The sequence below is a fragment of the Lithobates pipiens genome, unplaced genomic scaffold, assembly GCF_037356315.1.
Source record: "Lithobates pipiens isolate NorthernLeopardFrog02 unplaced genomic scaffold, aLitPip1_a1.2 Scaffold_8, whole genome shotgun sequence".
NCBI lineage: Eukaryota > Metazoa > Chordata > Amphibia > Anura > Ranidae > Lithobates > Lithobates pipiens.
Genome location: NW_027507903.1, coordinates 595,564,491 through 595,578,958, shown reverse-complemented (window position 1 = coordinate 595,578,958; position 14,468 = coordinate 595,564,491). Strand labels below are relative to the sequence as shown.

Below are 14,468 nucleotides of genomic sequence, written 5' to 3'. Positions count from 1 at the left end.
ATTGTTGTAGACAAATTTAATTTCCAGCCCTCTACCCATGTTGGCACCACCGATAGCCCAGAAAGCATCTCCCCTCAGTCCCCACTACTTTTCTCTCCTGAAAAGACCCCTGCCCAAGTGCTTTCTAAGCCTTCAGCATCAGAATGGGCCAATGCAACCATTAGGCCTCAATCCATCAAAGCACCCAAAATAGTGGCATGAACCAGCACATGCGTGTGCACCACCATGCAGTGCTGTTAGGGGAGAAAAGTATTATGGCCACTCCTCCAAACACCAAAAGGGGAACCAATAATGGCACTGCCACAGCCACCATGAGTACCAGCACCCCCAGCCAGTATAAGGCTGTTACCATCCCGCATCCAATCCATACCAGCCAGGCCACCCTGGAAGATTTTGGTTGCTTTCAGAGTAAGGGTATATCTCGGGCGCAGGTGCGTAAAATAACACGCCTGATTGGCTAGCTCATTGCAGTTGGAGGAGCACCTTTCAACATGGTGGAAGGTGAGCCCTTCAAGCAATTGATGCAGGCTGTTGCACCACAGTACCATGTGCCATCACGTAAGACCTTCAGCCAAACTGTGGTGCCAGCCTTATACAGATCTTGTGTCGGGGTGCTCAAGGAGGAGATTGGAAGGACAGGTGGACAGGCAGTGCACCTGACCACTGACCTGTGGAGTGCGTGTAGTGCCCAGCATGCCTTCCTGTCCCTGACGGCATATTGGTGGCAGACCAAGGTGTCCCATGATGTAGTTCAAACAAATGGATCCTCGTCAGCAGTTGACAAACATGGGCACCATTCCTTCCTCCTGCATGCTGAGGTGCTTGATGAAAAGCACACAGCGCAAAACATCCTGCAAGCCCTGCAGAAAATGTTGTTGCAGTGGTTTGGACAGGCAGGCAGCAACTACCGGATTGGCTATGTTGTCACTGATGGAGGCAGCAACATGGTCAAGGCTGTAAGGGATAGCAGCTTTGTGGGTGTGCGCTGCTCAGCCCATCTTCTCCACCAGTTGGTAACTGATGGTTTTCGGTTGGTGGAGACCATTTCTGGCGGCGATGTAAGGCTGTCCAAAGTGGTGGACTCTTGTCAGATGATGGATGGCCACTTCCATCGGAGTGTGAGGGACAGCCACCTCCTCAGGGTGGAACAGAGGAAGGCAGGCCTTCCAGAACACTGCCTAAAACAGGATGTGGGGACCAGGTGGAATTCAACCCTAGCAATGCTGGAACGCATCCTTGAGCAGCAGAATGCTCTCCATGTCATGGCCTGTGATCATAACATTGGTAAAGAGAGACCTTTAGGCAGGGAGGACTGGGCCATAATTGGGCAGATTGTGGCAGTTCTCAAACCTTTCCTCTCTGTCACAGAACACCTAGGCCGCAAGGATGCAAGCATTGGTCATGCGCTCCCACTCTTCAACCATCTTCAGAGCAAATTGGAGCAGTTCAAGTCGGCCGAGGAACCTTTGCCTGGTGGTGGCCCTCAACCTGATGTGTTGGCTCTGCTAAACACATTTCTGATGGAGTTGGGCAGGCACACGCAGGAGTTGACCACCTCTTGCCCAGAACTGATGCTGGCTGCCATGTGTGACCCTTGCATCAAGGGCAAAATGGCTGTACAGTATAGTGCTCTGAAAACATGGCGGGACAGACTAATCGATAGGGTGGGTCAGAGGGAAAGGCAGATGGTAAGGCTGGGAGAAGAGGAAGAGGAGGAAGAAGATATTGAAGACCCCTACTCCCATGCATCTAGTGAAGTGAGAAGAGTTCCTGCCAGCGGAGCATCTTCTGTCTTGGCTGAGGCACTTGGCACCCTAATGGGGACCTCCATCATAGTGCGCCCCAAGAAACCCATATCAGCAAAGGAGGTTGTCATGTCCTATTTGTCAGCCCCACCAGTGCACCCCACCACAGATCCAATGTTTTTTTGGCAGGAGAAGAGCGAGGAGCTACTGTCCTGCCCTCCGACAAGTGTCCAGAGTGAGCGGGTGTTTTCTGGGAGGGGAAACATCCTGTCACCCCAAAGATCCCAGTTGTCCCCCCAGCTAATGGAGCAGTTAGCATTTTTGAAAATCAATTTGCCAAAGCTAGGGTACCTCTCCCTCGCTCTGAACATTCCTTGAACTGACTGTCTGCAGCAGAGATGGCCATTTGGTCTTAGTAGTTGGTCCCTGTCCCTCCACACAATCCCTCCCCTCACTTCTCATCTACCCCAATTTGCTTGTGACATCATCTGGGATGGATGAGAAGAGAGGAGGGGCCGCTAGGGAGGAGCGCAGAGAGAACTTTTTACACACGCTTCCTGCGCTACTCTGCATGCTGGCTGGTAAACGCTGTGCCCTGATGTTCCCCAATGTGCCCTGATGTTCCCCAATGTGTCCAAATGTGCTCCAATATGCCCTGATGTGCCCCGATGTGCTCCAATATGCCCTGATGTGCCCCAATGTGCCCTGATGTTCCCAAATGTGCCCTGATGTGCCCCAATGTGCCCTGATGTGTTCCAATGTGCCCTGATGTGTTCCAATGTGCCCTGATGTGCCCCCACCATTCTTATCATTTACACATATGACTGCTAGAACAGATAAAAAGACATTTATGGAAATTGATCAAAATTGGAGCAAACGGAATCTAGAGCAGTTGGCCATGGCAACCAATCAGCTTCTCTTCAGTTCGTTCCGTTAAGATTTAAAAATGAAAGAGAGAAGCAGATTGTCTGCCATGCACCGCTGGTCCAGTTTTCGCCTGCTCCAGTTTCGATAGATCCCCCACACTGTTTGGGGTCAGCAGGGATGTGCGGAGAGCACATGCGTGATAACACTAAACAATTTCCAGTGACCCCGCAAATCCCCGGTGACCCCGTACAGTGCGGGGGATCAAAACTGGAGCAGGCAAAAACTGGAGCAGCTGTGCATGGCAGCCATCTGCTCATTATGAGGGGCTCCCACCATCCCTGTGCTGTGCTGACTTCCTCCTGGGGCTTTACCCCTGCTGTGCTCAGTATGTCAGCACAGCACAGGAATGGTGGAAACCCCTCACAATGAGCACAGCAGGGGTACAGCCCCTGCAGGAAGTCAGCATAGCACAGGGATGGTGGGAGCCCCTCATAATAAGCATAATGAGTCGTCAATGCGATGAAAACTGATCTGAAATTCATAAACAAAAGTTCACAATTGCGTACAAAATTCAGACGCATGGCAATTTGAGATCCTCCCGAACAAACGAATTTAGGGAATTTAGGATTCATACGAAACGAATCACACATGTCTACCATGGACTATACCTCCACCTTTTCTCAAATATACCCTACTGGAGGTACATGGTACCAGGGTTTAGAGACTTTTTTGATATCCACTTTTTGCCCAGAAATCCCATCCTGAAATACATTTGGCTGAGTCGTCATCCAGTTACAGATTTGGGAGGAGGTAATGAGCAGAAAATAGCCAGGTCTCCCATGTCAGTCCTATCCATCATGTGTGGTAAGGCTGTACCAATCCAGTCCTTCTGCCTTGCTCCCCCCTCCATGTGCACAGCAATTTTGCTCTGATTAATAAAAGCTGGCATTGCTGTGTACACAGAGCCTGAGAAGTGGCAGCTGTCAAGAAAAAAAAAAAAAGAAACAGTCAACAATGTTTATCAACAAGCTGCTTATACGAAGATTCAAAGTAACATACAGTTACTTTTGTATCTATTCTATTCATTCATCTGCAGATCAAAGGGACAACATTCAATCTGCAGATGATGTCAGTTGAAAGAGAGGTATGTTTTTTTTTTCTAAAATTCATACTTACGTAGGTAGGTGGATGCAGCATCAGTCCCCCGATGCCTCTAACACTGAGAACTGAGCGATCTAATACCTCCAATCCCATGGTTCTCAGAGCTCCCAGTCACCAGCTTTCTGCTCTGCAACCTCCCCCCCCCCCCCCCGCTCTCTGGAGCACTGGGCTGTGGAGGGGTGGGAGCTTTAGCCTGCTGTCTGCTGAAAACGGGTCACAAAACAAACTGCATTCTTGTCATCCACAGCAGAAGCACAGCCAAATGAAATGTATGGATTGGCCAACTGATTGTTTTGGCAGCACCTCCATTTCTTCCAAGTTTATTACTCACAGTTTGGTATGGTGTTATTTGTCTTTTCTCAATAGATGCACTCTGATTACACCCAGCGTGCTACGTGTAGACTCTGAAGAAACAATTGTAGTAGATGGACACGGCTCAGCATTTGAAGTTGAATACTTCATCCAAGATTTCCCGATTAAGAACTTACTGCTTGCTCGTGGCAGGATCAACATGAACCATGGAAACCAATACCTGGGAACAGCCAAAGTAACGGTAAGAAGTTCTGGAAGTTCCATCTTGTACCATTTATGGAGGTTTTAGCTTAACGGTAGCACATTTCATGAGCACCAGTCCAGTTGTGAAGTATGTTTCAAGGCTTTCTTTGCCCACTTTATTGAAAAGTAAAAGTTCCTTACAGCGGGATTTTGACCAAGGGGTTTTAACTTCATACAGCATTCAAAAGGCAAAAAGGCAGCCTCTTGGCTATAAAGCAGCCCACCTTGGGCTACACAATTCTCAACCTAGAATGCACTGCAGACTCTTATTCCAGAACACAATGGTGTTCATATGTTGCTCCTGCAGCAACTGTTACTTGTCAATGCAGACAAACACACATCCCCTGTATATCTATCCATATACTGCTTCCTGGTAGTACAATAGTCTCCTTAGGAAGGGTGGAGCCCAAATCCATAGTTCGAATCCATAACACAATCAGAATGGTGGTTGTCCACAAAACCCCAAAATTTGAGACTTCATCCTCATTAAGTCTCTACGAAAACCTCCGGCTCCAAAACACAAGCTCCAATCCAGTGCCCTCTGTATGAACACAAGCACCCTGAGTCCCTCAGCCTGCCTGGATGAGAACCCTGGGTGTCACAAAAGCCTTTTTATACAGGGCACAGCACTATCACACATGTTTCTTTCAAACAAAACAAACGGGACGATCAGATGTAAGGTATTAACCAATTATTATCTCTAGCCTACCACCCCAACCTAATTGTCTGAACGTGCCTTTCTTGAACAATTTTGGTGTATTTTTTGATTGAAAATGTATACTTTATTTTGCAAGAAAATATACAAAAAACAAAATACTTTTAACAGGGTACATTCCACACTGTACTGCGACACAGCGCATAAAATACACTACATAACAATACAGTTCCAAACATACAAATAAATTACATTCATCCTGCGGTATGATGCCTGATGTGTTGTGCAGAGTAATAATACCCCGAAACATCACATCGTGCATGACGCCGCATTACCCTGAAAGCATTACCAAAAACCATTACCAAATACATGTCAAGTCATACAGTCTTAGTCAAAGTCAAAATCTAAATGGCATTTCAATGAGCAACAGGTGTGATGGGGGGGGGGGTTGGAGAAGGTGGGGAGGGGAGGGGGAAAAGAGTTCACAGGCCCGAAGCTTTATTGAACTGCCAAAAAGGGTACATAGTGGTGGGAGGGGAAATCTTTAGACCTCCTCTTCCTCCTTGTTGTCCATCAGGTGATAGTCTCTGAGCAGACTGTGAGTCAGTTTGCGGCAGTCCTCGATGGACATCCTCTCCCTCTGGTGGATGAGGCACTTTCTGGCACACCAAACAGCGTCCTTAAAGCAACACAGCACCCGCCAGGCACTATCAATGTCCTCTTGTGAGTGAGTCTCACAAAAGAGTCCGTTTAACACACCAAAGTGTGTAATAGCAGTCTGTGGAACAAAGTCTTTGAGGTCAGGTTCCAGAGCCCTCAACAGGTCCTGTGCAAAGGGACACTCCCAGAAAACATGCAGAGCAGTTTCCTCCTGGATGATGCAAAAGGGGCAGTGTCTGTATCTGCACAGGTTTCTGGCATGCATTAATGTCCTGAGTGGCAATCCCCCTTGGATTGCCATCCATGCCAGATCTTTGTGCCTGTTGGTAAGTCTCTTTGAAGAAACGTTCCTCCAGACCACTTTGCAAGTGGCTGAAGGGAGGCCTGGAACAGTCTCAACAATGTCCGATGCTCTGATCAACTTGTGGATAGTTTTTGGCTTCCACAAGTCGGACTTCACTCCATGTAGCCCCTGCTCCTTAATAAACTTGAAAGTGTCCAAGTAATACCAAGGAGTGTCCCAGTTGTAGGGGGTGGAGCTGTCCCATTTGTCCCATCCAAGGGACCTCCAGAGAGGCAGGAGGAAAAAACGGGACATGGAGTTACCACCAGAGTCTACAGTTCTGTCCACCAAAGTTCTGCGGATGCAGTTACAGGCAAAGAAGACCCTCAGAAGAGTGGCGATGTCGGGCACGCCCTTACCGCCCTTGAGGGGTTCCTTGAACATAACCGCCCGCTTTACTCTGTCCATTTTGGAGCTCCAGATGAAGTGAAACACTGCCCTGGTGATGGCCTTGCAGGTGTTAACCCGGGGGGGGGGCCAGGCCTGGGCGAGGTACTGCAACACAGGGAGAATCTCGCTGCGGAGTACCAGCGTTTTACCTTCGATGGTGAGTTCTCGGAGGCTCTGCAGTCGATTCTGGTGCTGAACCTCGGAGGTGGTAGGGTGGGTTGACACAGAGGATCCTGGGACTGGGTGCATGCTTGCTTAGTATATGGCTAGTGTGAAAGTTAGTGTTAAGCCCAGTATGCTGAATGCCATTGGTAGGTTCATTTATTAACTGGTTGACATTCAGCCAGTGAGGTATGTCTGGTGGTCTGACATATACCATCTTCTGAAACTCAAAATTCATATAGAATGAATTCAAATTTGAATAGAAAAGATTAGAATAGAAAAACAATAGAACAGACAGAATAAAATATCATATCTGTTCTATTGTTTTTATAGTCTGTTTTTAGTCTAATCTTCTCTATTCAAATTCGAATTCAATCTGTCCAAAATGTGAATGTTGGAACATGGTTATATATATATATATATATATATATATATATATATATATATATATATATATGTGTTATAGTAGGAAAACAATAGAACAGAAGAGAATAACATATAATATATATAATATTTTATTCTCTTCTGTTCTATTGTTTTTCTAATCTATTTCTACTTCTATTCTAATCTTTTATATTTGAATTCAAATTCATTCTATATGAAATTCAAATGTCGGTACATGTTTTTTTATATATATAATTTTTTTTTTTTCTGATCTGTTCTATTGTTTTTTTGTTTTTCTATAATATTCTCTTCTATTATTTTCTATTCTATTCTAATATTTTCTATTCAAATTCCACTTCATTCTATATGAAATTAGAATTTTGTAAAATGGATTTATATATAATATATATTATATTTTATTCTATTCTGTTCTATTGTTTTCCTAGTCTATTATATATATATATATATATATATATATATATATATATATATATATATATATATATATATATATATCTGTCTTTATCTCTCTCTGTCTCTATCTCTCTCTGTCTCTATCTCTCTATGTCTCTATCTCTCTATCTCTCTATCTCTATCTCTCTCTGTCTCTATCTATCTATGTCTCTGTCTATGTCTCATCTTCCAAAATTAGAATTTAGTATAGAATAATTTCATGTTAGAATAGAATATACAATAATAGAAAAAAATTTGACTGGAAAAACAACAGAACTGCATAGAATAAAATATTATATAAATTATTTTAGTTTCCATTGTTTTGATATTTGTTATTTTCCAATCTATTCTCGAATTCAGATTTATACTATTTGAAATTTGCATTTCAGAAGACGGGCATATTCTATTGTACTTTATTACACTCTATTCAATTCTATTCTATTCTTTACTATTCTTTTATTTCTATTCTATTGTTTTTTATTTTATATTTTATTATATTCTTTTTTAGAAATTGATTCATATTTTTTTCAAATTCGATTCAAATTTTTTTTTAATTTGATTCAAATTTGTTTCAAATTCGATTTGAATAGATTTAAAATTTGTTTTCGAATTCGATTCTAATTTCGTCCGTGGTTTTTTCGATTCAAAACATTTCGAATTCGTTTAAATTCATTATTATTGTAATTCGGTAATTGGGATGCATCCAAATGTCAAAATAATTAAAAATGTGTCCGAATTTTGATTCGGAACGAAAAGAAATGCACATGTCTAGTACCAGGTTTTAGAGTTGCAGAAAGGATTAGTGCTAAGTGTGAAGGACTGCCTCACAACCCGCCTGGCTAGCTCTACCAAACTACAGCTTCCTCCACTCTGGAACCAGAATATGGCAATTTAAGTCCAAACCTCCCTAATTACTGTCAGGACTGGTATATTAGGTTAGGGCTGTAGATAGCAAACGTACCCAAAGCATCAGAGAAAAATAAAAATGCCTACCTGGAGCCACGCTCAAAATTAACGGACATTGCTCCGTGTGTGTGGGCGAGTCCGTTCATTTCAAAAGTACGGCGGATAGTCCGGCGGTACGGCGGATAGTCTGGCGAACTAAGTCTGCCGTACCTAGTCCGCTGCAAAAGTACTGTGTGTGGGCAGGTAGCTCGTTCGGAAAGTCCGTCAGACAGTCAGGCGGTTTGGCTGATACGTATGTACGTGGCATGAGAGCTGGAGTTATAGAGAAGTTAAGTGTGAGTATTTGGGATTACAGGGAGGGTTTGTTTGAACTGGAATTAAAGGGAGGGTTTCTGTCATGGTCATAGAGAGGGTTAGTGTTAGGATTGGGGCAACATGGGAGGATTATTGTTAGAGTTACATGGAAGGTTATGGTGAAAATTTGTGTAATGCCCCATACACACGATCGGACATTCCGACAACAAAACCGTGGAATTTTGTTTGAAGGTTGTTGGCTCCAACTTGTCTTGCATACACACGGTCACACAAATGTTGGCCAACAATTATGAACGTAGTGACGTACAAGACGTATGGCAAGCTGACAAAAATGAAGTTCAATAGTCATGTGATATCTCCATTACGAACGCTAGTTTTACAAGATGGAACGCTTACGGCTCGTACTTGACTCCGAACATGCGTGAACTTTTGTGCGACGGACTTGTGTATACACGATCGGAAAGTCCGACAACAAAGTATTGTTGGCGGAAAATTAGAGAACCTGCTGGCCAACATTTGTTGGTGGAAAGTCCGACAACAAATGTTCGATGGAGCATACACACTTTCAGCCAACAAGCTCACATCCAACATTTCCCATCGAAAACTCTGATTGTGTGTAAGCAGCATTAGGGTTACAGGAAGGGCTAGTGTTAGTGATGGGGTAACAGGATAGGTTATACTTAGGGATGGGGATACAGCAATGATTGGTATGAGAGTTACTGTGCGGGTTACAAGGAGGGTTAATTAAAGTTTGGGGTTATAGTGGTGGTTTTGTGTTACAGGGAGGATTAATGTTAGAGTAACAGGGAAGATTAGTGTTACATGAAGGGTTTGATATGGTTCAGAAATATCTAGACAGAATAAAGGTGAATAAAACACCTGGACGGGATGGCATCCACCCAGGAAGATACTGAAACGTTTAATAAAAGACCACATAGATGAGTTCTTGCTGGAAATAAATATTTTAAGCAACAGAATGTATGGATTCATGAAAGACGGAAGTTGTCAAACAAATCAGATTTATTTTTTATTTTTATGAAGAGGTAAATGAAACGTAGCATACAGTAAAAGCTTAGATTGAGAGTAACTTGGTTTGAAAGTAACGTGGTTTGAGAGCGATTTACAAGACAAGCAAAATTTTTAAATAAATTTTGACTTGATATACAGGCGATGCAGTGGCATCACTAGGGGGTGGCTATTGGGGCTATAGCCCAAAATCTGGGGCAAATAGCCCCGAATCTCTTACCTAGGGTTGGCTCTGGGCTCCATCTGCTCAGCTGGTGGCCAGGGGATGAACATGACTAGTTAATGTTATCAGGTACAAGTTCTTATCTATATTCAGCAGTCCCGACAATGTAATCATTGTTCTGACGTCCACTTCTATAACAATCTGCCAGGCAATGTAATGGCTGGGAACCACAGCCACCCCTGATGTAAGGAAGGGGCTCTCTGGGGATCCTGTTGTAAGGAAGGGGCTCTCTGGGGACCCTGATGAAAGGGGGGCTCTCTGGGGACCCTGATGAAAGGAAGAGGCTCTCTGGGGACCCTGATGTAAGGAGGGGGCTCTCTGGGGACCCTGATGTAATAAGGAGGGCTCATGGGACCCGGATGTAAGTGGAACGGCTCTCTGGGAACCCTGCTGTGAGGAGGAGGCTCTCAAGGGACGCTGATCTAAGGGGGGCTCTCTGTGGAACCTGATATAATGAGGGGGGCTCTGGTGTAAGTGGGGAGGCTCTATGGGGACCCTGGTGTAAGGGGGATACACACTCAGTCAGATATGTAACAATATTATATATATATATATATATATATATATATATATATATATATATATATATATATGTATGTATATATATATATATATATATATATATATATATATATATATATATATATATATATATATATATATATATATATATATATATATATATATATATATATTGTAGACATGTCACTGGAGAAGTGATCGAGGGGGTGTACATCTCACCTAGGTTGCTACACAGTGTGAGATGGTAAATCCAGGATGGATCAGTTTCTCAGCAGCGATATGCTGCTGAGTTGTTATTTAATTTTGCCGGGCCTGGGTTTATATGGAATGGCAGGTAGGTTTGGTAGAGGGACCTGTCATTCCACATCCCCCGATCCAGTTCTGGGTTTGGGATCAGGTGAGCTTTGATCCTAATTAGCCTGGGAAGCTAAAGGCACTGCAGGGTCTGCAGGTGATTGCTCTCAGCCAGGGAATGAACAATCTGTGTGTTGAAGGAAGCTGCAAGCACAGCCACTGCTGGAGCTAAAACTCACCCTGCGATATCCAGGCGAAAGACGCTGTGTTTGTAAGTGTCAGATAGGTGAGCAGAACCTGTTAGTAAGCGCCCAGCCGGGCTAGGACTTTTATTTTTGTTGTACTTAGAAAGCACGGTGTTGCTGTATATTTTGTTTGCTGGACTGTTTGTACCACGAATAAACGCCAAGATCTGCTTTATAAATTCCAAGTCTGCTGTGAACTGTGTCCAAACACACCCTACCCCGGGAAGATCCCTTACAATTGGTGGAGGTAGCGGGCAACGCGGTTGCTAGGGGCAACGGTGTGGACAGACTTGGCTACAGCTGCTGATGTCCTGGGTGAAAGCTGCAACTACACTCCAAGAACAGTCCAGCAACATGGAGGAGATGCTGAAGCAGTTTATGCAAGTGAGTTTGCAACAACAGCAGGCTCAGACAGAGGCCAATAGACGACATGAACAGTCCATGGCTGCACAACAGCAGGCTCAGACAGAGGTCAATAGACGACATGAACAGTCCATGGCTGCACAACAACAACTTATCGAGCACCTGATAGCAAATCGAGAGGCGCCTGTGGTGATGGGAGCCGCTCCAGAGATTTTTTTTGGGAGAAGGACTGTGCAGAAAGCGCTGCAAAAGATGACTGCTGAGGACGATGTTGAAGCCTATCTAACAGTATTTGAGCGCGTGGCTGAGCGAGAGAAGTTACCAGCCGCTGAGTGGGCAGAGGTAATTGCGCCCTATTTAACAGGTGAACCTCAAAAGGCCTACTATGACCTCAGTGAGCAAGAGGTTAAGGACTATACTCGGCTAAAAGAGGAGATACTTGCCCGACTAGGAGTTACTACTGCAGTCCGTGCCCGGAGGGTACGCAACTGGAGCTACAGTCTGGACAAATCAGCGAGGTCCCAGATGTATGACCTAATCCATTTGGCAAGAAAGTGGTTGGAGCCAGACACTTCTACTCCTGCACAAATCCTAGAGAAGGTCGTGATGGATCGCTACCTCCGAGCACTTCCTACTGACCTGCAACGCTGGGTGGGACAAGGTGATCCTAAGAATGCCAACGAACTTGTCAACCTTGTGGAGAGGTTCCAGGCGACTGAGGACTACCTCCGTGATGTTCCTGCAGAATCTTCACGTCCCCGGAGCGGCAGATCTGTGCCGTCAGCTGGTAAGAGACTTCCATCTATTGGGGGAGTGTGGAGGGGTGCTGATGGAGGGAAAAGGGCTCAAGTGGTGTCTCAGGGACAAAAGACTGGTGATGGTCCCGGGTGGCTAAGGGGCTCTGAAAAGGACTCCTTGCCAAAGAGACCAGGCCCTATCCAGTGTTGGAGATGCCATGAGGCGGGACACGTGTCGGCCCATTGCCCTCTTACCTCTGAATCCATGGAATGTGACGCTAGCCGGCGTCAGTCGCTATTTGCGGAACCATCTTGTGCTGCAGTTCCTGGACTAGAGACTGAACCGCAAATCTGCGACATCACAATCAATGACTTTCCTGTTAAAGCGTTAATGGACTCAGGAAGCCTCGTAACCTTGGTGCATGCTAGCCTGGTGACTGGGGACTTAGAGTCTAAAAAGCATATGAGCGTTGTGTGTATACATGGTGATACAAAAGTGTACCCTATAGTGCTGGCTAAAGTCGGGACTGAACAAGGCACAGTACAATATGAAGTGGGTGTGGTTAAAAACCTCATGCATAATGTAATATTGGGGCGCGATTTTCCTTTATTCTGGGCTCTCTGGGAAAAAAGAAAAATCCCCAAAAGGAGTGAGGACACCTCTAAGGGGGTTGCCTTGTCCACTGTGAATGATAAAAGTGTACAGGATGAAAATGATTGTTTTCCTTTGCAGGTCCTGGCTGGGGAGGAGGAGGCTCCTCCCACTGAGCAAAATATACTAGACTTAGAGGTGTCTAGCGATAATTTTGGGGCTGCACAATTACAGGACCCCACTCTCAAAAATGCGAGAGAGCAGGTTGCTGTTATGAACGGGGTACCTCAGGAACCAGATGCTGAAAAAAGATTTCCACATTTTTCGGTGACTAATGATCTTTTCTATAGAGTCAATAAGGTTAAGGATGAGATTGTGGAACAGCTTCTGGTACCTAAGCCGTACCGGCGTCAGGTGCTTGACATGGCACATAACCATGTTCTTGGGGGACACTTGGGGACTGACAAAACGCGAGAGAGGGTTCTCCAGAGGTTTTTTTGGCCGGCCATATATGATGACATTAAAAAATACTGTGAGTCGTGCCCCACATGTCAGGTTAGTGCCCCAGTGTCACATTTTCGCAGTCCTTTGGTTTCGCTCCCTATTATAGAGGTGCCTTTTGAGCGTATTGCCATGGATTTAGTGGGTCCCATTGTAAAGTCAGCTAGAGGACACCAGTATATTTTGGTAGTCCTGGATTATGCGACCCGCTATCCTGAGGCTGTACCCTTAAGAAACACTGCATCTAAAACAATTGCACGTGAGTTGTTTTATATGTTCTCTAGGACTGGGATCCCCAAAGAAATCCTAACTGACCAAGGTACGCCATTTATGTCGAAAGTAATGAAGGAATTATGCAGACTATTTAAAATCTCACACATCCGTCCCTCTGTATACCACCCCCAGACGGACGGATTGGTGGAGAGATTTAATAAAACTTTGAAACATATGTTGAAGAAAGTGGTGGCAAAAGATGGGCGTGACTGGGATCATTTATTACCCTACCTCATGTTTGCTATTAGGGAGGTGCCCCAAGCGTCCACAGGGTTCTCACCATTCGAGTTGGTCTATGGTCATCACCCTAGGGGTCTACTAGACATTGCAAAAGAGACATGGGAGAATGAGTCCACCCCATACAAGAGTGTTATTGAGCATGTAGCACAAATGCAGGACCGTATAGCCACTGTAATGCCCCTGGTAAGGGAACACCTCCAGAGGGCTCAAGAGGCCCAAAGTAGAATTTACAACCGGTCCGCAAGAATCAGGACATTCAACCCAGGCGATAGGGTCCTTATACTAGTCCCCACTGTTGAGAGTAAATTCTTGGCGAAGTGGCAAGGTCCCTATGAAATTGTTGAAAAGGTCAGTGAGGTGAACTACAAGGTGCACCAACCAGGTAGAAGGAAGCCTTTCCAAGTTTATCACATAAACTTGATCAAGCCCTGGAAAGACAGGGAATCCTTGGTGGCGACAAATACTGTTAATAATTTGTCACCACCAATCCCTCCAGTCAAGGTAGGTGATACTCTATCAGTGTCACAGAAACAGGAGGCTCAGGAATTTTTACAGAAAAACAAAAACAAGTTCTCTGACCTCCCAGGGCGTACACACCTCATCCATCATCACATTGAAACTGAGCCTAGAAGCAGAGTAAACCTTAAGCCCTATAGGATACCCGAGGCACGTAGGGAAGCCGTATCTGCCGAGGTAAAACGTATGCTTGCTCTGGGGGTAATTGAGGTGTCACAGAGTGAATGGTCCAGCCCAATTGTGCTAATCCCAAAGCCCAATGGAACTTGGAGGTTCTGTAACGATTTCAGAAAGTTGAATGAGATCTCCAAGTTCGATGCGTATCCTATGCCCAGGGTAG

At 44.9% G+C, this 14,468-nt stretch overlaps 1 protein-coding gene across 1 annotated transcript in view; it reads left to right on the top strand.

Annotated features, from left to right (window-relative positions):
- LOC143961250 (complement C3-like) overlaps positions 1-14,468 on the top strand; it is a 351,241-nt gene that overhangs the window by 16,773 nt on the left and 320,000 nt on the right. The window contains exon 2 of the mRNA XM_077470486.1: positions 4,140-4,326. Within this exon, the coding sequence (XP_077326612.1) occupies positions 4,140-4,326 (187 nt within the window). The remainder of the gene's footprint in view (positions 1-4,139; positions 4,327-14,468) is intronic.